The sequence below is a fragment of the Micropterus salmoides genome, unplaced genomic scaffold (assembly GCF_014851395.1).
Source record: "Micropterus salmoides isolate LMB-PRFRI ecotype aquatic unplaced genomic scaffold, ASM1485139v1 Ms_hic_scaffold_3, whole genome shotgun sequence".
NCBI classification, from domain to species: domain Eukaryota; kingdom Metazoa; phylum Chordata; class Actinopteri; order Centrarchiformes; family Centrarchidae; genus Micropterus; species Micropterus salmoides.
Window position 1 is genome coordinate 34,569,840 of NW_024042261.1, and position 24,045 is coordinate 34,593,884.

The window sequence follows — 24,045 nt, forward strand, 5'->3', positions numbered from 1 at the left end:
CCTCACAATCAAAGCAGGGTAAGTTTAATATTTTGTATGCATGTGTCTTTTTACAGTTCGGTTTCTCCAGTTATTCGCTTGGTTAGCAGACAGTGTTACAAGGCGCCTCGCCCTTGTGAGAAAGTGTGCCCCTGTAATAATAATCCTATTTTAATCTGCCTCCTGAGGTTATGTGTCCTGGATTATCAAATATGGAGAATGCTGCTAGGGATGGAGGCTGAGACACATTGGATCAGTGGCAGTTTAAAGAGACCTAACACTTCAAAACCAACCAAACTGCGTAGAGCAGTTGTTATTACATTCACAACCTCAAAGAAGATGAGTGCCTTTATAGAATAATATGAAAAAATAAAATCTACTTTTTTATATATGTTATTGCTGATGTGAAGGAAAACATTATGGATTTCTTTGAGAGTTATGATTCCTCACACGTTATTTTTTCAAAGCATAGTAAATTTTCATTTTATTTTAATTTATTTTTGTTGGTATAATATGTGATTTTAAATTCTGACCGATCCAATGGAGGTGAATGGAATTTAGTTTTGCTGCTCGAAGCACTGAAAAATCTGCAGTTTAGACAATGTATAGCCTACTGAGGTGTGACAGAGAGATATAACCATGCAAGACAAGTTCATGAGCATGAGCAAAGAATATAGCAAAATAAACATCAGCACAATAGCATTTTAATGAGAAAGATACTACATCTTAGTGCATTTATATATAGCAGTGTTTGGGACTATTATAATTATATATTTTGCCAATTTCCAATTTCAAAAACAAACCCTCATGTTAAACAAAGCTATTTGGCCAGAGGAAGAAATGAGAAACCGAGTGTGTGGTGCTTCTACACACACAGCCTGTTTATGTCATCGCCATGGAAACAAAGGCACATTTGTTTCAGAATGAGATAGATTTGTTCTACCTAGTCCCAAATGAGCGCACACACACACACACACACACACACACATATCTCTGCTGATGAACCTCTGACACAGCGCCTTCATGTCTCTGTTGTTGTATGTGATTCTGTACCGACGGGCAGGTCAGTGGTTCTCAGTGAGAGGACGAGAGCTACAGTGACCTGTGAGGTTAATTCTCTCTCTCCCACTCTATTGTCGAAGATGCGGCAGTCTACAACCAAAAAGTTGCAGGTTCAGTCTCGGTCTTGGTTCGGTCACCGAGTGAAGCCACTGAATGTGTCCTCTGAATGAACACAAATGATTAAAATATGCATTGTCATTTTGGTTTTTTTTTCTGCTTCAGCTTCAGTTTATAGTTTTCATAAAACTGAAGCACAAAATGCTAAAGCTTTTTGTTTCCCATTTTGAGGAAAGTCTGGCAAATTACAAAAATGTCAAACCTTATTAAAGAAACATTACGTAAGGATTGGTGTTTTTTGCAATTTGGCGCCCCTAGAGTGAATGTAACTCCCCGCTGTCTTAAATACAGACAGATGCACATGTGCCTTTGTTATGGTTACATTAACTTTGCTAACAACACACACATAGCAATATTACTTACTAGGCCAACAGAAAGTAGGCCAGCTCAGCGTCTGTCTTGCAGCCTTTCAGCTCATTTAGCTCACACCATTAACTAAAAGCCAGTTCGATATTTACTATTGTCTGGTCTCTTGCTCGGTCACGCTTTCATTGTCTCTTCCTGGCTTCCTCCCACAATGTCTGCTTTGGTCTCTTCGCAGCCATTATATCCATTCTGAGAATACCGAGTTAGTTTCTTGTTATAGCTAGTGTCCTGAAGAGTCTTGTTGGTGTGTGACGTGATGTCATAAAACTTTACACCATTCTCGCGATAGGTTTCCTGCTGGGATTCCAATGCCACATAGTATATTATGTAGTGATGGTATACCGGGTGCTCCTGGCCTGCCTTGGCAGTGACAGAGATGCCATTCTCCCTATTACAAGTCAAAATGATTTTGAAGGTGTATTTTAAGATAAGATTACTACAAAATAAAAGTTGAAAACCTGTAATTGAGGTTGTTTTTAATTTGCAAGCAAGTAAGGAGCCACTGCAGTAAGTCTGTTTGAACAGGTCTGAAAGTGACCAAAGTTTCATGCTGTTTTGATTCATTACAATAAAGCACTGCTTACTCCATACTTGTTTGTAATCATTAGCACATTTTATGTCCAGTGCTTGATTACATGAGGCAGCGTTCGGGGAAATAGAAAAGGGATATGAAGATGCTAAACCATTCAGAGCCTTGTAAACAAATAACATATTAAAAATAAATTCTAAAAGAGACAATGCAAATACTTAAATAATTAAAATAATACTAATGTATTCCTTTTTACTCCTCTAGGTTAACACTAAGGTGGCTGCATTTTGTACAAGATGATTTCTTAGGTTGTGCAGTTAAGACCAGGGGTTTTCATAGTCTAAGACTGTGGGCCGCCCCTCAAACAAAGCTTGGAAAAAGGTGCCCCCTCACCCCCCTTAGTCTACTTGGTTAGTTTCGCTCAAGTCCTAGATGCCTGAGAGATCATGATTATGTTACTTCATGCCATAGACACTCAACAGTTGAGGCAAGATAACCTAATATTGCAGTTTGACATAACTTCAGACTTCACCAAATGCATAAAAATATATTTACCAAACTACTGTATCACTGACCTGTATCTTTATCACACACACATATCACACACATTTAGGACATTATATGTGATCTCCTTTTGATAACTAATGTTTTTTCACTGAGCCTCCCCTGGACAAGTTAGAGCTCCCCTGGGGAGACCTGCCTCTTTGAAAACCTTTGGTAAAGACAAAAGCAAACCAAAGCATGACACTTGTGTTATCAGCCTGAGGGAGGTGAAAAAGAAAGACATAAGAGAAAACTAAACTATTTTGTCACTAAAATTTGATTTGGCCAAAGGGGGTGAAATTTTGACACTTTTAAAAAAGAAGAATGTCTGGTCACTTCTTTTGCAAGGCCACATCATTTTCCACCATCAGGATGGACAAATGTATATTTCCATAATAATCTGACTGCAGATTCAGCTTGTGAAGACACTCAAAGACATCTTTATTCCATCATGGCAATTAGCTGAGCTCAGTGATGAAAACAATCAACACAAGGCCACATGAAACAGACAACATCTTTCCTCTCATATTCAGAGTTTACACAATTTTCCTCAATGCAGGTGCAGCTCCACGTTACCATGATACAAATATCTGAATCTGGGCTTGTCTGCTTTGTATTTGTTTATGTGAGCTTATCTGCACATGTTAATGAGTGAGTGTGTGTGTATGCCATGGCAGGCATGTGGTGTTATGCATTTACAAGGCCATGCATCCACATTCGTTGGTTGAATCTGATTAGCATTAATAACAAAACCAACAAGCAACGTATTCCTCAGCATCCTTCCCTCGTGCCAAGGCGGTGACGAGGACCAGATTCCTCGGGCCTGACGCTGAAATTAGATCAGACCAATTTGAAGAGAGTGTTTGGAGGCTCGCTCAAATAGACGTGCAGAGAAAGGGGAGAGATAACGGTGACAGAGAGTCATCTGATTATGGAAATAATTAGTTGTCATGGATATCAGTCATCGTTAGATGTGATTGGGTGGATTTATACAGCTTCGGGAAGCCTTGCATGGTCGGTTGAGAGGGAGCAGAGGGAGGAGGACGGATAGAGAGACAAATTATTCTGCTTTGGCGTAGTGATGTGGCACCGGCTCACATCTGTTCTGTCAGACTGTGATTACTGACAAACACTTTGTTTCCACTTCCATAGTTTACACTCATTCCAACAAGATAGCCCCTGTATTTCTGCATTTTGCTAACAAAATTTATAAAATTGCTGAATATTGTCCTAAATTTGTCATAAAACAAAAGGCAGGCATGAGGGCAAAGGTTCAGACTAAAAATGTATACTGTAGCTGTTTGTAACAGTTTTCTTTTTCAGCTTTATTTGAAGTAGAAAACAACATAAAATGCAGTAGCTCTCTCTGACTTCCTGTTTCTTGTTTCCTGCTGCAGAGGAAGGCGAGTACTTCCTGAAGGTTTTGATTCCCAGCTATGCAGCCGGTTCGATCATCGGGAAGGGAGGTCAGACCATTGTCCAGCTGCAGAAAGAGACCGGAGCCACCATCAAACTGTCCAAATCCAAAGACTTCTACCCCGGTAAGAAGCCGATATCACTGCTGCTTCGGATGGATGGATGGATTGATGGATGAAACTAAAGTTTTAATTTTCTTTTGGCATCCTCAAAAACAAATAATGACACTGCGAAAACAAAATATTGCTCAATGCAACAGTGCAGAATTGGAAGAACTAGTTTTCCTCAACATGCTGAACATTCTGTCACATTATGTGGCCAGTTACACATATTAACAAAATATGGCATCAAATATCAGAATACCTGCACAAGAAATGTAAGATGCAACAGTGTTGAAGTGTTATAAGGTGGAGGTTTTACTTCATCAGCAGAACAATAAATGTATGGATGTGAATGGGCCATGGACGGATGTTGATGGATGAGAGACAGGAAAAAAACAATAAACAAAAAAAACACATATATATATACTGCATACTGTGTATATAGTAAAAGATTGTCTTAGTTTTACTGCTGAGTGGTATCTCAGTGAGTTTAGATCAGAACCGCTGCCATCCTGCTGGTTGTTGTGCACAGTGAAAGTTAGAACCTCTTTCAGTGCTGTGGGGATACATTTGTGAATTTATAAAGGCTGTGTGTGACCCTAAATTTGTGACCCAGAGTTTGTGAATCCTCAAGGATAGAGGGGCCTTGACAGGCTCACGTTGCACCCCCCCCACCAACACAAGAGATCAGGATTACAGGATCAGAGGTGAAATTGTATTTGTCTAAACTCTTAATTCTGCCCTGACGTGACATGTGAATGGAGCAGTGAGGAAGGGGAGGCTGTGATGTGTGTGTGCGCGTGTGTGTTTGGATGTCAACTTGCTCATATTGTCCTGCTGTGAGTCAAAGGTTTGGATTGTTTGTTTGAGCTGTGGGAGACACGAAATGGATAGCAGCATGCATTTTGTTTCTAACTAAACATACATGAAAGTGCTGCAAATGCAACCCTGTGGGCTATAAAATACATTTATATACTTTGCTAGTATGTTTGAAAGAAAACATAATTTTTTTTCCATTCTATATTTTTTGCAATCAAGAGCATCCTTGTGACATTCATGTAACGCTAACACTAACCTAACCCTAAAGATGGTGGTTTGTTGTAACAGTAAAAAAGCCAACACATCTCATCTTATTTTTCAAGTCAGTGTTGACTTTTTCAGTACTTAACCAAGACCACAATCAACCTAACCTCAACCAAGTGCTTAGAGTTGTCTAAACACAACCATAAAACCATTATTCATGCGTTAGTTGCCACGACTGCATGCTGTTGTAAAATAAATTACGTTGATTGAAGTTTTTACAGGTTGCAGGTTTGCAAGTTTTTTACCACACATTAACTTTTTTGTAAAGACACAAAATCATCCAGACAAACTGCATTTCCAGAACTGAGAGGAATATCATGTAAAATATAACATGCATGTGTCTTTCTGTGGTTTGACTCCTTCTGTGCCTTTGTATAACCTCAAACCTCGTGGAAAAACAATGTTGTGTCCAGATTTAAGTGCCTTCATATGCGTTCAGGTCAGCTGTGTGTACTCAGTGGCAAGCTGGCAGGTGGCAGAATGATTCCGTGTGGTGAAACATATTAAATGACCCAAATATATTACTACAATGCAAACGTTCGCCCTTTGAAATAATATTCGTAACCTCCAGGGTCCCTGTAAAAAGTAAAATAACTAGCAGAGGTAAAATTATAGTCACATGCTCATTCTGAAGCAAGACGTCAGCAGTTGTATTTAACAATCCCACCTCCAGTTAAACTCCCAGCCACTTCCCAGTGTTGTTGTAGCGCCTGCGGAGTCTCTGATGTAATCGTTGCCCCCCAGCCAATCACAGCATGAGGTTTCACCGGCTCTGCTAGAGACTTGTCGGACACACAGTGTGCCACTCTTAAATATGTTTTAGAGCTGCAGTCTGGAATTCTTGTTGGAAATGCATGTTGGTTTCTATGTGTTAAGGAGTACACACAGCTGCTGGATAAATATTTTTATGAGAAAGGAGACAAAGAAGCCCCAAAACGTGTTGGTTTGTGTAATGTAATTGTGCTGTAGTCTTAGCTTTCGGGAGACAAGCCTGATGAAATGAAGTTCAAAAAGAAATACACATGTAAATAGTAAAGACATGTAATTATCAATCCTTAGGCACAACTTTTAGGCTTCACTTTGTACAGATTAAAATGTTCACTTTTTTACAATCGTAAAATTCACATTAATACAGCATATGTGTAGTTAGTGAAATTCATATTTATAAGCTATTCTCTCTCTCCTTACAATAAGGAAAGAAAATGCAGGCAAAGCAGGCAGAGCTACAAAGCTCTACTTTAAACTTCACCATGGTCTCCAAGTATTTATTTGGTTAGAAATTCAGCTCTCATTCTTGTTGTCTTGCTGTGTGTGAATGTGTGTATCAGTTCAGTGTTGGGGTCTGCAAACAAGCCGCCGTTGTTTGACACCGGCACACGAGACTCATGAAGGCTCTGCCAGAGAGAACAGATGCAAGGTGCAAGAGCCTCCAAGATGCACACACATGCATGCACACAAACGTATGTAAAGGCACTCGAACACGATGATAAATATACTGACAGAAACGCAAACATATACAGTAAAAAAAAATCTTACATGTGCACATAAATCCACTTCCAAAGAGGAAGTGGATATAAATCTACACAAATATTCCTAGAAACACACACACGCACACACACAGACACGGTATCCAATCTCCTGGGGTTTGTTCGCCTAAATCACTGCATAGCCGAGAAGAACTTAAGAGAAAGAGGAGAGGAAGGGAGACAAGTGAAAGAAGGAAAGGAGAAAAAAGAAAGAGTGGGTTGTATGGGCTCCAGTCTAGAAGGGAGGACTGAAGACGCAGTGTGTGTGTATGTGTGTGTGTGTGTGTGTGTGTGTGCGCGCACTCTTCCTAAACTCTGAAGGGGGCATCTGTATGCAAATGAGACACAGTTCTTCCTGGGTGACAAATCAAAAGGCCCACCTGCTGCAAGGACTCGTCTGTGTGTGTGTGTGTGTGTGTGTGTGTGTGTGTGTGTGTGTGTTGGGAATAACAGGGCCAGTCTAATGAACAGAGTAGAGAGTTACTGCTGTTTCTTGGCCAAAGCGTCTCATTTCTCTCCTCTCGCTCCTCGGAAGACATTAGTTGCCCCCCTTTCCTCCCCCTTTCCTTCCCCACATGCGCACACTCACACACACACACACACACACACACACACACACACACACACATACACATACACACAGACATCCTAGCTGTCATGGAAACCTGGCAGAGGTCACTTGACGTTTCGGGAATTTTATCTTAATGTCATGGGAAACATTAAATAACTTGTCTTTTATTTATCTATGAGTGTAAATTGAAGTTCCATATTTGGCCCAGATTTTAACACTATTAACTTCCTCTTTTCAAAATAAAAGCTATCCATAGGTTTGGTTGATGCAGGCTGGTGGAAGGTATGCTTGCAATCATAGTAACCCAGTAAAAGTGATGTTGAGAATTTTGCCAAAATCCCATGGAGCAAAAGTTGTACTGAGCCAAAACAAGATGCCCCTTTGATCCAGCAACAAGAAAATCTAATATTTCAAGCAATCGCTAAGAAATGTGAGTTGCTTTACTAAATTAGGTCATTGTTTGAAACTAAAATAAAGCACCTCTGGCTCTTACATACAGACTCTTTATCACACAACTTATCTCATAACTTGGCAGTGCTAAGTACAGAAAGTTCTGAACTGTTGGAAGATGAAGTTAAGATAAAAAACAAAATCCCGCAATTTGTGTTTTTACAGTAAATATAACATTTTATAAATTAACTCCATAATTGTCCCCTAGGGGCAATTTATCTGCTGCAGCAGCAAAGTTAACTTGACAAGAGAGACGCTGCATGGAGAAACAAAAGAAAAACACTACATGGGGCTAAAAATAGAAAATCCAGTGAGCAGCATAGACAATGAAAATCAGCATAACAGGATGTAAACAACTATGAGGTTAAAACAAGAATTTCCAACAGATGTGGGTTAATTGGAGGCACAGGGAAGAATATAGATTCGTACAGGTATTAATTTTAATTTGATTTATTCATTTATTGACTGGACAGATTCTACAAACTAGAGAGATACTGTTTTCAAACACATGACCTTGTCTTAACCTGTTCTCCTTTCCTCAACCTACATTCCTCCACCCATATATCACAGTTCTCTCTCCTTCCCACTTGTCCTCAGTCTCCTTCTCTCAGACCTTTCTTCCCTTTTTATTCATGCGTCCTTCGATCCAGCCCCATCTCACCCATCAATCTCTTGTCCCTCCCTCTCTCTGTTGCATTATTCCCTCTCCACCTCCTTCCCTTTGCTTCCTCTCCCTCCTTCCTCTCCCCCATCCTTCCCTCCGACTCTCCCTCCATCTCATCTATCTGGAGAATACTGCAGCAGCAGCACTTAAGCCGACGACCAATTAGCAAGGAGCAGCAGTACGTGGGGACGAGACAGGCCACCATTCATCCTCACACACACACACACACACACACACACACACACACACACACACACACACACACACACACAACGCGCTGTGCAACCCACCATTCACTATTATGGCACAACAGATTTATTACATACCCATACAGAACAAGGCAGTGCTGCTTCCAAATATAGCTCCTCTCTCTCTCTCTCTCTCTCTCTCACTGGGATAACTTGACACATAACAGTGGTTTAGGATTGTATGCTGCATTTGCAGAGCTGCAATCAGCAAAGAAATAACAACAAAGCATTTATATTTGTGTGTGTGTGTGAGAGAGGATAATGCTGCATGTTTACAAGTGCAGAATAAAGAAAATACTATAATCACTGTATATTCTCACTTATTAAGAAAAAGGAATTGTGAGCCCACTTTCATGTATTTATCCTGAATATTGTGTTTGTTCACAGTGCCTGCAGGTGCTTATAAAGTGTTTTATGTTTAAATATCAGATGATGAGGTCTCCAAAATCTTAAATATGAATCACAGTCGCCCTAAAAACTGTACTGAAGTTTCATAGGTCTCCAAATTTTAGTTTTTTGCCCTCTTTCTCCTCAGAGGCTCTCAGGTCTTAAATTTTCTTTTAATTTTGCATTGAATAGTATTAAATGTAACTATTTGAAATGTAGCGTTGGAGGTAATACTTTCCTTTAAGGTAAACAGCAGAACCAAATAAAGTCACTGTAAAAGAATATCAAACTCTCACTGCTACCTCTAATATTACAAAAAGATTTAATTGAGATTTTTCAGTGCAGCATTTGTGCAATTTGTGCAACGGCTGCATCTGTTGGCTCAGTTTGTGAAGTGAACAAACACAGCCGCTGCCGTTCCACATAAAATATTCATTCATGACACCTGTTTTATAATTAGAATCGACCCGCTTTCCTCCTCTTCTTCTCCTTGCTGAGACGCTGAAATACTGACCTCCCGTCGGACACAGAGGCAAAGCCATAAAGACAAACTAAAAGCTGGAAATGAATTAGTATTGATGCCGTCAAAGCTTCCCTCTTCTGTCCTGTTGCAGTTTTATGGCTACAGCTCAGTTTCAGAGCCTCTGGAGTGAGTGTCTCACTGAGCGTTACAGCAAACAGATGCTGAGATAAAAATGTCAGCGTTGACCAGGGTTCTTAGAAAATGTTTCTGATGCTGGAAAGCAGAGATGGCAGAACATTCTGCAATTATTTTTGTTACACTGGAACTAGAACTTGTTCCAGCAGTAATGTTTATTCCAAAACATTTTTAAGGATTGCTTTGTCGTTTTGTTTTTTTCCTGTGCAGGTGAGAACTCAGGTGGCACCAATTAATTCCACTGGGTAATCTGCAGCAGCAGTCCCAGGTCCCAGAGTCCTTTTCACTAAAATTAATAATTACTTAGTTTAAAAAAAGATAATTAATAATTACTTAGTTAAAAAAAGAACATTTCTGGACCAGTTAAAAGAACCATAAGCCTTGCATTTCTTGCTGAGGTAAAAAAAAAACAACTAGAAATAAACTTACAAAGATCTGACCTCATAGGATGACAAGTTACCAAAACATCCAGTGAAAGTAACCATTGTGAAATCATTGAAAGTAACTATTGTGAAATCATTCAGTTATTGTAAACTTCTCTTCCTACTCTGCAAAGGAAACCTTTAATTGAGTACAGAGATGCACCATAAAGAAAATGTTCCACTGTGGACTGAAGCAAAGAGACATGCCGTCATCATTAGTCTATCATCATCAAGAGTCTCAACACTTGAGAGTAATGTGTCCTTTTCTGTCTGTGTGTTAGTGTGTGTTTGTTGTCTGTGTGTGTGACAATAATATCAGTATGTATTTACGCCGTGTACCTCTCCCAGAGCAGGACACATTCCTGTAGCAGTGAGTTTACCACTGTATATAACCCACTTCAATTAGTCCAATCTAAACTGAATCTGATTGGTAATGAGACACCTTGAAGTATGAGGAACACATGTTCACGCAACTGCAGAGAAGACAGAACTGATTCGTTTCTCATTAGAAACAGAAGAACTCCACTGAATCACATGTGAAAATAATTTAACTCAATACTATATATATATATATATATATATATGGCCAAATGTATGTAGACTTCCGGATATTACACTTATATCACGGTTGTCCACAAACCGACAAACACTAAAATAATGTTGAGGCTAAAATTTCAGATTTAGTGTATGTGATGATTTCTGATTGCTCCACCTCAACAACTCTCTCTCTCTCACCCCATCCAACCTGTCTTTGTTCATTTCCTTTTTCTTTATCTCTTTTTCTTTTTCTACAGTCTGTCTCTGTCGCTCCCTGTCTCCTCTGTCTGTCCTCTGTCACAGTGTGCCACCATTTTAGAGCTTTGTCTGTAATCCCATGCCATGATTGCAGTTTTCAGTATTTAATATCCCATCTGCACACACACATAGACACACACACACACACAACCAGCACACATCTGTCGCAAAAGGCCTTGTGAACCAATAGACAAACACACACCTGAGTCACAAACACACACACACGCTGCCCCCAGCCTTTATCAACATTACTGATTTCAGCGCCCTAAGCCTCTTATGCAGCTCTAAGCTCTCAGACTGAGAGATGGAAAACTCCAATATTACATATCGCACACACTCATAAACACACATATGCTGTAATGAATTTCCTGTTTGTTAGCTATTTCCCCTCTTCATTAAGCGACTTATTCATTACAAATGTCTGCTGTTTATCAGTTATAACGAGATGATTTCCACTAAATTAGATTCCTACTTTGGTTCCGTCTGAATTTGTCAAATTATGGGGGCAAATTGACGCCAGTTAAAGTGCCTGCAGTCTGTCTGAGCATCGACCATCACAGCTGATCAGAGCTCAGCCAAAATTTTAATCCCTCACTGTGTCTGTCTTTATTAACAACATTTGAGTCAAAATAGAGAACAAAAAAACCCCACCATTATGGCATATTGTTTATACAGAGAAAACTTTGGTCTCCAGGATGCCTGCAGCCATTTTTGTTTATTTATAATCACTGTTCATGATTTGTTTTCTTGGCATTAACAACACTAAAACTTAAACCTGCTTTATTGTATGTGCTTGTTGCTTTTCTGCCTTTTTGTAATTAACTTCATCATCATCCTGTTTGGAGACTGCAGATGAAAACTACCAATTTGTCGACATCTGGCACAATTACATCATACGGATGTCAATTAATGTGATAAATAAATACAAGCTGTATGTCTCTTGATTGCTTTTAATTAATCAATTAACCATTTGGATAAATAAAATACCCAAAGACACTGCGAAATGCCGGTCATAAGTTCCCCAGATTCCAAGCTGTATCTTTAAATGTCACCTTTTGTCTGACTTATAGTCCATAACCCAGACATAAAACACAAAATCCTCAATAAACAAATCTATTATCCAACACATTTTTTCTAAGTATTTAATATATGAATAAATAGATGCTTGTAACTGCAATGAATTTATTGGTGCAGAGGATGGTAAATCAGATGGGGGTGATTTTTGGATTGCAACTTGAAACAGTGATGAAAGATTGACAGCGCCTCCTTTTTTGTTTGTATGTGTGACGTCAGCCAGCAGGCAGACAGACTGAGTAATGCCTCAGTACCAGTCAGTGCCACGTAGGCTGACAGACAGACCATCATATCATGGCACTCAGAGAGAGAGAGAGAGAGAGAGTCAGACTGCAGCTACAACACTTCCATCACCCTGTTGGTTGCTAATGTTATCTGATGCATTGAACAGGCTGCGCCATAAATTTTCTCTTTTTTTTCTACGTGATCTTTTATTTCATATAGCAATGAAATGTGAGGCGATGGTCATTTTTTGGACAAGATACCACTTAATTAAATACAATTGTTTTGGGTGAAGAAAAGCAGGTCACCAAGAAATACTCAGTTTGTATTCTCACATTGGAAGATCTGCGACATTAGATTTATTCAACATATATTAAATGACAGCCTTTCGGAAGAGTCTGTGTTTCCTCAAATAGACACACACTTTCGAGAAGATTAGTTCTTTAGTTGAAAAGGTCAGATTAAAGTGGCGGAAGCTTGTTGCTTCTCTCTGAAGTGCTTTCTGAGTGTGTTTCTGTGTTCAGAGGATCCGGTGGGAGCTGAACCCCGGACCCTGGCAGGGTTATTGATGTTCTCCAACATGAACTCATGCAGAATGAGACCCCTCAGCTCAAGCAGGGTTAATACCACATATTGACATACTGCTCTACCAACCACCTCAAAGTCAGACTCAAACCGTCAACCTCTGATGCACAAGGAGCTACGGAACAAACAAGTAGGATAGTGATAATATACTTTACTGAACCTATAAACTGTATAATTGTTGAAATTTGGTGTTGTTGCTTTGCACTGCATTACTGCATCTAAAAAGAATTACCACAATCTACAAATATAAAATAAAAAAATAGACCCTAACACCTTTCAATGTAATGCAATGCAGTACAAAAGCACCACAAACTGCAGCCTTACAATGATAATGAAACAATGAAACCTTATAAGCTTGGCAAATATTTGTTTGCTGTATGCATTAAATTGCATAGGTGTTCTTTTTATTCTGCCCACCCAGTCTGTAGTAAAGCACTGCTTTTATAGTTGTGAACTAAAATGCAACAATATGTGTTCTCAGCAATTACTTTGACCAGTACAAAATTATCATAAACACTAGAGCTGATAGACGGGCTTAGTAAAAAAAAAACAAATTCTTATGAGCCATAGTTTTCCTTTAAAGCGGCTATAATCGATTTTTATAATAACAGTGTATCAAATGACATTGTGAAAGGAGTTGCTTGTAGTGTTGAAGTTACAGAGAATAATCACCTGAATCTGCAGCTTCCCTCAACAGAGCTTTATCACAAGTTTCGGCTCATTGTTTAGCTGTCTGGCCCAAAACTTTATTGTTTTGGTTCACTATCAGCGGAAAAACCCAGGGAAACAAAACTCTGTACACTACCTGCTCAACACCAAACATTAGACAGACAGTTTGAGGCTAGCTCGTGAACATAATGGAACATTTTGCAGCTAATGAGACACATTTCTGTCAGGAGTTGGTAGAGACCAAAAACAAAGCTAAAAACCTGGATGTGTTTAATTAGCATTTGTCTGCTAACATGTTTGTTTAAAGGTGATAATTTGTTAATGTTGTGTTCACAACGTGTTTCCACCTCCCCGAGTGGCCAAAAAACGTTATTACATGTTAAAAAAATTTCTGTCTTTACACTTGTCTCTTATAAATGCAGTATGTTATATAAATGTAATTTCATGCTCAGGTCATCTGCAACCTTGTGCATCATGTGACTCAATAACATACAGATGTCAGACAGGAAAAGTTTAGTGTGATTGTCAGATGAAGAGCAGCTACTGGCTTCTTGAACCCCCGCCCTCGTCCACATAGTGACTCCCCACCTCTGCAGCTCTTGGGCCACATCAGTCAATCCCCTGCTGCCGGCAGACAGGCATGGCTAATCAATCTGCACCACATCTGCCACACGGAGGGCTGAGGCAGGGCATCAGGATAGGCCCACCTATTTTAGTGGAGCCGGCATTTTCCCTTTTTTGTTTCCTGTATCTCTGCATTCTCAGATTTCCTTTTCTTCCTGACCTGACTGTAATTCTGTCTCAGTAGCCTGCAGGATTCAAAACAACAGAAATTATCATCAGAAATTAAGAAGTTGGTGATCAGTATCAGTTTTTCTTTAGCTTAGTACTCTCTCTCCCCCCATTTACTGTCTTTGTGTTTAGACTTTTAATAAGGGGGTATGGAGGGTCCCAGCGAGGCCACTCATAAATAGAGCAGCAGGAATATGGCCGGCCTGCCCGCAGATCAATGCTGCACTAAGTGTGTGTGTGTGTGTGTGTGTGTGTGCACACACGCATGATTCCGAACTCTTGCTTATTTCCTGTCTATGAGTGTGTGTGATTTTTAGCCTGCGTGCGTGTGTGTGAGAGAGAGAGAGAGAGAGAGAGAGAGAGAGAGAGAGTATGTGTGTGTGTGTCCTTGGGAAGCGGTAGGATAATGCAGTCTGTCAGTGAAATACGACTGTCATAAACCCTCTAAAACACTTTCACTGCCTCTCACTCACAAACATACACACCCTTGGGATAATCACCATTGATCACTTCAGGTCGGCGTTTGTGTTTTTGTGTATGTGTTTGTTTACTCTCTGAGATGATTCTGGACATAAAAAAAACCTCATTTGTGGTGTTTCCTGAAGCTGTTGGCCGAGGAAAAGAGACATGACATCATCGTCATCCTTGTGAAGTTCTTGAACAGCGACTAGTATACTAATTGTGACTTTTAAAGGACTAATCCCTAGCTTTTTAAATAAATAAAATACATAAAAACCTGTAACACTGCATTGATCAGCTCAGTTCATGAAAGCTGTTATCTTTGTTGTTTCATACATTTTTCCTCTGACAAGCAGCAAATGTGTGGTTTATGGTTCCAGTTTATTTGGAATTCACAAAAGAAGAACTGAGTAGTTAACATGAGCAGCAGTATTCATCATGATTGTATAAAGATGCTCTGATTGACAAGCGCCTCCTACAGAAACTGTATAGAAATGTTTTATTGAAAATGTATATTATCTCTATATAAAACCCAGCAAATGTATTATTTCTATTAATTTCTATTAATATGTCATTTTCCACCTCATAAATCATTGTGTGCCACCCCCGGCTGAGAGCTGTTGTGATGAATGGGATTCACTTGGATTCACATCTATAAGTGTGATCCTTTAATATTAGATACACATAGACATCCCACCAGCTATCTGCAGGGAACAACTAACAGCCAAACAGGAGAAGTCATTTGATTTCTTGATGACAGAAAAAACCTGAACTAAATGTGGATTTCAAATTGCTTTTATCTTGTCCTCGTGTAACAAACAAAGCACCTTCTTTAATGCACTAGAATAATTATTTAGTTTTTTTTTTATTTGGTGTAAGACTGTTTTTTCTCATTTTCACATCTTGAGTATTTAACAGCTGCTCGTATCCACAGCTACAAGAAACTGAATAATTCCCAAATCACCAGGTTTGGAAGCAAAAACAGCGAGGGGGTGGGGGTTAGAGTTTTTTTGCGACAACAGAAAATGCCGGCTTGTAGCCATCTCAGTCATGTCTGAAACAGACTCCAAACAATAAAAAACAGCGCTCAGAATAATGAACATGGACAGCGAGTTTGTTGTTTGCTTACGTAAGTGAGGGGAGGATTAGAAAAAGAAACATAACCTCCCCATGCAGTGCTGAAGTGAGAATCCAGCAGTTTGTGTGTCTGAGAGAGAGAGAGAGAGAGAGAGTTAAAGAGATTCCACCTGCCAGTCACAACATCATGGCGCCCTGCAGCCACTCAAACTGCAGCGTCATTGGAAAGGCTCCTCCTGTCTCTGTCGTGCCCAGCTGAGGTGCATCTCTGTGGGTGAGGGAGCCGCCGCTGCTCCCAGGCTCCACTGAGGCCTCCAGCCTGATAGGACACATAGCTCAGAGGCAGCTGGACTCCTGTTTGAAGCTGTCAAATATATTCAGCAGCGAGTCACTTGATCCACGTCCAGATCTGTTTAAAACGTGGAAAAGTCATTTCCAACAAGAAAGCTTCTGACAGCTAATCTGCAGAGTTTGTCGCGAAGTTTGTTTCCATGAACACTGTTTATAAAAAAAACTATAATATTTCAATTTGAATCTGAATTAGAATTACCTTTATGACTGAAAGTACAATCAAATTATCTGACTGTGTCTTAATAAGAGTTGGACAATAATCGAAGTAAGGATAATCTGATTCTTTCAAGCTGTGTAGGTCAAAGGTCACCAGACACATTGATCTGGATATTGCATTTATAATACAAACAACAAACAAAAAGGAAAATTGCACATGTAAATATTTATGAAATAAAACAAAAGGTAGATTGTCAGAGAGATTATTAACCTCTAATTTGTATGCAAGTAAACGTCTGACGTACAAGAACTGTAATTTCATATTCCATTTTTAAACTAAATTTAGCCTCTTGACAATCATATTTTCACCATATCATATTTTCACTTTTGTAAATATGTTTATCAGTCCCTTTTGGTTACTGTTCTTGATATTTTCTGCCTTTTCATAAATATATTCTTACTTCTTTCACAAACATTATTAGCATAAAAACTTAAATCAATTGCTTTTATTTGCTTCATTCACTGAACTCACCCTGGCTATATTTGGGAGAGGTGTCTAAATGGGACTAGGCTTTTAGTGTTACGGTATGTCCAGTTTTCCCACAAGGATTATTAATCACTGATGTCATCTAATCTGATTATCTGAGCTATAGGTTCAATTCATGCTACAAATATGAAAATAAATCTTAAAGTAATGAAGTGGTTCAGTGAACAAATTAAAGCACTGTTGATAATGTTATTGAAGTTTGTCATTTGTTCTTGTGTGTGTCTGCACCAGTCCAGCTGTGTAAGTTTGAAGAGCCCAGTCAGCACATAGAGAGGAGGGGGTGGAGGATGGGAAGGGGTGAGTGAAAGAGAGAGTGAAATAAATAGGAGAAAGAAGAGGACAGCAGGAGGAGGAGGAGCAATTGAATGTGCAGAGGTTTGTATGAGCTTTGAGGGTTTCCAACTGTCACAGACAATAGGTGGAGGCAAGGCGCTCTGTATGACAATAGGCTCTTTGACCCCGGTCAAGCTAGCAGGGGGATGACGGGGGACGACGGGGGAGTAAGGGTGTCCCCATCTGCCTGAGAAGAGAGAGGGAGAGTGTGTACATCTGTACTCTGCAATAAGTGTGCAAAGTTGTGTCATTGTTAAATCGGTATGCTTGTTTTGGTGCACAGGGACAGAATAGTAAAGCTGCTGTTGCTCTTTGCATTGACCATGTGGACCATGCATGTCTTAAATATAATTCAGATTTAAAACTGCTGGCATCACTTTTGTTGTGCAGCAGGCACAATTAACCTAAAGACAATGCAACAGTGAATTTTTAATTTTACTTATAAGACCTTGAAGATTAATAAAGACACTTTCTGTAATTAAAAGCAGCATTTACACTCGAGCTACAGTGGGAAAATGCAGGGAAGATGTTACACTTGGTTAATATTGTTTTCATTGTGACCCCCTGACGACCTTTTAAAATTGTCCACAACCCACTGGTGGGGTTTGCATCCCAGATTTTGAAAAACAACGCCTCAGGCTCAGTCTAAGTCAGCAGAGTTTCAACTGATGGATGTCTCTCTCTTTCTCTCTCTCTCCCTCTCTCCTGTCACCCAGCTACTCGTATCTGTCAGTTCTAATGACAAAAGCTCCTCTCTATGAGCAATGTGGCTCGGCCCTCTTCATGAAACATCTTTATCATGTACAGAGACGGCACACACACATGCACAGTGCAATTTCAGCTAGTTTGACTGCAGAATATTGCATGCTCTCTCTCTTTTCCCATAAATAGCAGACATAGCTAGATTTGTCTCTGTGTCACCATGGCAATTTGCTGCTTTCACGACCTGCCATGACAATAGTACAAGGCCTTGGTGTATATGTATGTGTGTGTGTGTGTGTGTGTTGTGTAGGTGTTTGTGTGTTTGTCTGCGCATGTGTGTGAATGTGATGCAGGTTTATAGAGGCACAGCACGACAGCTACACACACACACACACACACACACACACACACACACACCCATCAGACAAAGCAGAGGATTGTGGGACTGCATGCCCGTTGCCTTGGTGATGAGAATCAAAGTGACAGCTCTGCTACAGGAGGACACCCCCCCCCCCACCCCCATCTACCCACCATGCCTCCTCTTCCCTTCCTTCCAGACTCCCTCTCTCCTCCCTAGCAGGTGTAAGAGAGCGACAGAGACAGAGAGATGTCTTTCTTCCCGTCTTGGTCGGCTTCCAGATCCTCTCGCCTTCTGTCCTTGAGAGTCGCTGAAATAAGCAGCGCTGGTAGGAAGTCGAGGCTGTAATTTCTGTGTCAGCTTTTAATAACATCATAAATTGTGTATGCAGTGGAATACTGAGTAAAGCTTTTCTGGAAGAGATGCTCACAGGGCATCATAAGACATTATTTATATGCAAACTACAATACTAAATCAGACACTGATTGTACAGTAAAAATACAATATGTAAAAGTTTTAAATCTTTATGGAGCAGCTGTAATGACATGATGTTACTTTATTATTATTACCTCTTTCTTTAAGACATTAATGTCTTAGTAAAAAACTGTCAAATCTAATGCAGTGCTGTTCAAACACAGTCTCACACAAACACACACACACACATACAGCAACATATGTGCTCCGTCCTGATTGGCCCTCCACAACAATGACACTTAGCGTTGGTGGTAGCCATGGCAACGTCCCTCTAGTTGCACAAAGGGGTCAGATCTAAAAGGTCTAAATCTGCTAATGTCTCTGAGTACCTCTTTCTCTCTTACACACACACACACACACACACACTCGCTGACACAGATGGATGTGTGTGTGTGTGTGTGTGTGTGCATGAGTTCTTAAAGGAGCAGGTTTCTTTACTATAGAGTTGTGCTTTGTGTAGGAGTGGCATTCCCTTTAAGGAGGAGGAAGGTGAGTGCAGCAAACAAAGAGCTTCATTGATGATAGAGATGGAGAAAGAAAGAGAGAGTGTGAGAGAGAGAGAGAGACAGAGAGAGAGAACCAGTTGTGAAATTGCTTTTCTTTGCTCTTTACAGACCCCCAATCTCTGGCAAGGGGACAAAGGTAGCCCTCTGGGACCCCTTAACCCCTCTGTCTCACACACATACACTTGCACACCCCTCCCTAATAAAAGAGCTGGTTCCACAGCTGTCCCAAATCCCCCTACCCCACTTCCATTATTTTTAATCCCCCCAGCGAATGCTCCCCCCCCCCAGTTTCCCAACACCCACGCCCCCATACAGGCCCCGCCTCCTACCCCTCCAAACCATGATTAATCCCCCCCCCTCTTCCAGTCTGATTTCCCACAAAGCCGTCAGCTGTCGTATCGTCTCTCTGACACACCGGCTGGACTCTCACTTTAATTATGAAGCTCTGAGCCTCATTATTGTGTGAGTGAGTGTGTGTGTGTGTGTATGTGTGTGTGTGTGCGCGCGTATTTTTGCACATCATGTGTTGCCTGTCAAGTCACCAGACTGCGCAGTAACATGTATTGTACAGATATGATGGTGTGTGTTTGTTTATGGTCAGAGGTCAGACAGACAGCCAGCAGTCAGTAGGTCACATGACTGGTGGTTACCCGTAGAAAAAGGTGCTGATTGGTTAATAGGTTTCATGACCTTAGACCCAGCAGTGTTGACAGGTTGATATTTACCCTATAACCATCTGATGGCCTCCTTATTTATTTGTTCTTTTTTCTGTTTCAGTGTTTTCTTCAATTCAAAGAGTCTTAAATGGAATGAATGTTGACAGCAACTCTGTCTATCCAGTCCCCATTTCTTTCAACACACCACCATCACATCACCATAAAATAAAACAGAGAAATAATTAGGCTAAAAAACTGTTATTTAAACAAAATAACAACAAATGATGATAACAGTGCTGCACAATAATAATGCAATAATTTGAGCAGTAGTACATCCCTTTCTCACTTTCTTTTTGCATAGTTTTGACCTTAAAGAACTCCGGTCTGTCATTTTGTTCCTGCCTGAGTGTTTTCCAACAGCTTTCAATTATTTTATGTGTGTCACATCATCAATAAAGTTGAGCCACATTCTGTAAAACTCTGCTTTCATCGTCCTCCAGCCTGTGGCTGTCTGTTGTTTTCTGCGTCGTGCTGTAAATCATACAGTCATGTTCCATATGGTTGTCATTAATAAAGATGAGGTCACACTTCCAGTCAGGCTCCCACCCTCCACGCTCACATGCACGTGCACCCTCACGCACACACAAGAACAATATTACGGCACACACACACACTCATGGGGGAGTTTGCGTGCACAGTGCACACATGCAAATGGTGCAGATACAGCCAGCCGCACTGATACTTTGTGGAGAGCTGGGCATATAGATAGAGCAAAGAGAGAGGGAGCTAATTAGTGTTTTAGCTGATTGCTAATTGCTACTTTCTTCCACCTACTTACACACAAGACTGAGAGTTAGAGAGAGAGAGAGAGAAAGAGAGAGAGAGAGAGAGAGATCTTCTTCTCCTGCTTCTCTTGTCATTTACTACTACTTTTCTAATTATAGACGTGCCCATCATGTTTTTATTAAGTCTGCACACACACACACAAGTTAGGACCCTGACCTCCTGTCTTTCTCCTCCTCTCCCTGATCCAGCACTTTTAAGGTGAAACCTTTAGCTAAAACATGGATCCAATGGCCAACCAGCGGCAGAAAGTATCACCTTTGTTATTCTCACTGAGATTACTGTTGCACTGTAACGGTTTACAGTGTGTAATATTCTAAATTGTTATGTTGTTCTCAGCTTTCAGGGGGTGCACTCAGTGACCTGGCGGTGTTTCTCTGGAGGTTTTGTGTTACTGTTTCTCTGTTTGGTTCCACTGAGAAGGAGAATTGTAGAGGAAACAACACCTGACACTTAATATGTTCTCAAACTGAAAAATATCATAAAAGCAGTTGAACAGGAGTCATGTGCTTCCTCCAGCTGAATCTGCCGTTTTGGTTTAGGGCAACCCTGTTCTCACTCCCCGACTCGTCACATATGGACAACTAACTAACGTGACCACGGAGCCCTAAACGTCTAAAAACGACGCTAAAGGGATACCCAGGTCGTTAAAAAGCGACGCCAAAGGGGAACAACCAAGCGTCAACATGTGACGAGTCGGGAGTGAGAATGTGTTGTTTAGAGAGAAGGAATGATACATTTACAGCTTTAAGTTTAAATGTAAGTAACACATGGTGATGAATTATGACTGATCGTTGGTGAAAGACTTTAAATAGTTTCAATATGTAGGTGTAGCTATATATTTGCTATTATATTTCATAGACTCAGATAATTCAATATGATTATTTATTAACATTCAGTGGAATCACATCACAGTATGATCATATTGTGTTATCACTTCACAATTCTCTTGTCCAAATGGTTGAGCATGTAAGAAAACTGTAATCTAAACCTGAGTTATTGAATATTTTGTGTGTGAAGCACAAATGTGTGACAATATTATTGCGTTATATCATGTGGCAAATGTATGTAAAAATACATTAATCAAATTTATGTTTTGCAGTATTTTGCATTAATAATTGACTTTTTAAGCTTTTAATTACAGCATTCTCTGAAAAATTAATTTGGACCGCAGAGATTTGTAAAACAATCATGATGAGATTATATCATAGCCCTATATTAATATAGGAAAAAGGTGTTGTGTTACAGTCATGTCCCGATATGGATTTAAACCCCATCTCCCACTATTGCCTACATCCAATTATATGGTTTTAATGAGTTGACATATCTGTAGCCAGGGTTACAGTTATAATCTAAGCTTCGTGGGGGTCTCTGATATACCAACTAACGTTACCGGAAGAGAGAGAGAAAGAGAGAGAGAGAGAGAGAGAGAGAGAGATCATTGCTTATTACATGATTCAACATTACCCTCTCTCACACACACATCAGTCCACTACTTGCCCCAGAAAACTGCGATATTGCAACAAAGTTTACGTTTCAATAGCGTGAAAAATGCCACCAGAGACTATTGCTTAAGGAGAGACGCAATTCTGCCCTTTATGGTAGGTATAATATTAAAGTGTAATTATTTTACACACTGCTGTCCGCTAGCACACAGTAGTAAGCATATGTAGCACTGTACTAATTGGAGGATGCATCAAAAATCCAATAATATTAAACAAATAAGCAGCAGTCAATACAGAGTCTAATTCTAGTTGAACATCGCAGGTCGCGGCCTCAACCTGTTAGTTTAAAACTCTGCGCACCATGGTGGCTGACGGTGGAGAAGTGCAGCCATCCTACGTCCGACGTCAGTCATGTGATGCGCAGCGTAGTTCATTGGGAAAGTATGTTCATTTAAGTCTGTTTATCTTTTTAATGTAAATAATAGTAGGTACTAATTACAATGAAAAATAGGCTATATTATTTGTGATTCAAAATAATGGTTGTTGACAAATGAATTAGTGACCCCCACAGATGCATGATTTTACTGCTTCCGTGCGAGCTCAGACCCTCCTTATGGGAGATGAGCTCCCACTGGATCCCACGTAACTCGAACCCTGTCTGTAGCTGGTTAATTAAAACGTTAACTGATTGGGATCGGAGCAGGTGACGCTAGTTTTCTAAGGTAAAATGAAACTGAAACTAAATGAAAATGAACAGCTTTCACCTTCATTTTGCTTTTGCCAGTCAAAACAATTGCTGGAGACATGAGACGAAATTGGGTAAAACCCTAAGAAGCAACTTTTCTTGGCCAACGGTCTCACTGACGGTCCACACTGACTTCCAACTTCTGCTCTCTCGTTAATCAAGATTTTCACAGTGTAAAAGTTGGGTTAGAGTTACAGTAGGAGTCCTCTACCTTAGCCAGAGAGTTTTATTTGCTTTTTCAATGTGGATTTATTTCATGTTGGAAGACAAGTGTCTATTTGAATGAATTCTCAGGCGGTTTTACCAGCAGTGCATGAAGGAACAAGCCGGCAGAGTTCAAGTATAGTTGAGAATGTTTTGTTGTGTGAGGCTCTGCACAGTTTTCACTTTCTCAGGCTACGTGTCCTCAGTGTAGAGCCAAGTCCCAGCTCACACACACACACACAGACACACACACACACGGGCATACACGATCTCAGAAGCACAAAAACATACTCAGAAACATTCACACACACTCCATCCCAGCTGTAACAAATGGGGACCAGATTGTGTATGATGATGATGATGATGTAAAAGAGCAGGCATGCTGGTCTCCATGGTTGACAAGCTTTGTTGAATAAACGTTGAGTGTGTGTGTGCTGGTGTGTTTATGGGTGTGTATGTGTGTGTGTGTGTGTGTATTCAGAGGGGTCAAACCCTGATCCACGTGCCATGAGCTATTTAAAAGCTCTCATTGATTCCCTGTAGAATTCATCATATGGTGCTGCAGTCAATTGTCTGTGTGCTTGTGTTTGTTTATGTTACAAGAAGATGTGATCTCTGTGTTTTTGCATTTTTGATTAGAAAAAAAGCTCCACTCACACAAACAGCCACTCTTTTTGTCAAACCTATGACATTTAACCTCAAATGTATCTGCTCAAAATTTACAAAATGGGCATTTAACACTACAGTTACATCACAGGGTTAATTGATGGATGCATTTATCTGTTGCTTCCTTTAGGGGAAGCCAGACTGTGAACGTTTTTTTCTCATTATTTTGTGGTCCAGTAAAACTCAATGAGCAGAGCAGTGCACATTACAACATTTACCAGACTTAGGGCCTCCTTTAGCCCGCTGCATGGCACATGTAACGTC

At 40.2% G+C, this 24,045-nt stretch overlaps 1 protein-coding gene across 2 annotated transcripts in view; it reads left to right on the top strand.

The window, feature by feature from the left end:
- nova2 (NOVA alternative splicing regulator 2) overlaps nucleotides 1-24,045 on the top strand; it is an 87,031-nt gene that overhangs the window by 16,470 nt on the left and 46,516 nt on the right. For both annotated transcript variants that reach the window (XM_038693089.1, XM_038693088.1), the window contains one exon: nucleotides 3,994-4,137. In XM_038693089.1, the coding sequence (XP_038549017.1) occupies nucleotides 3,994-4,137 (144 nt within the window). The remainder of the gene's footprint in view (nucleotides 1-3,993; nucleotides 4,138-24,045) is intronic.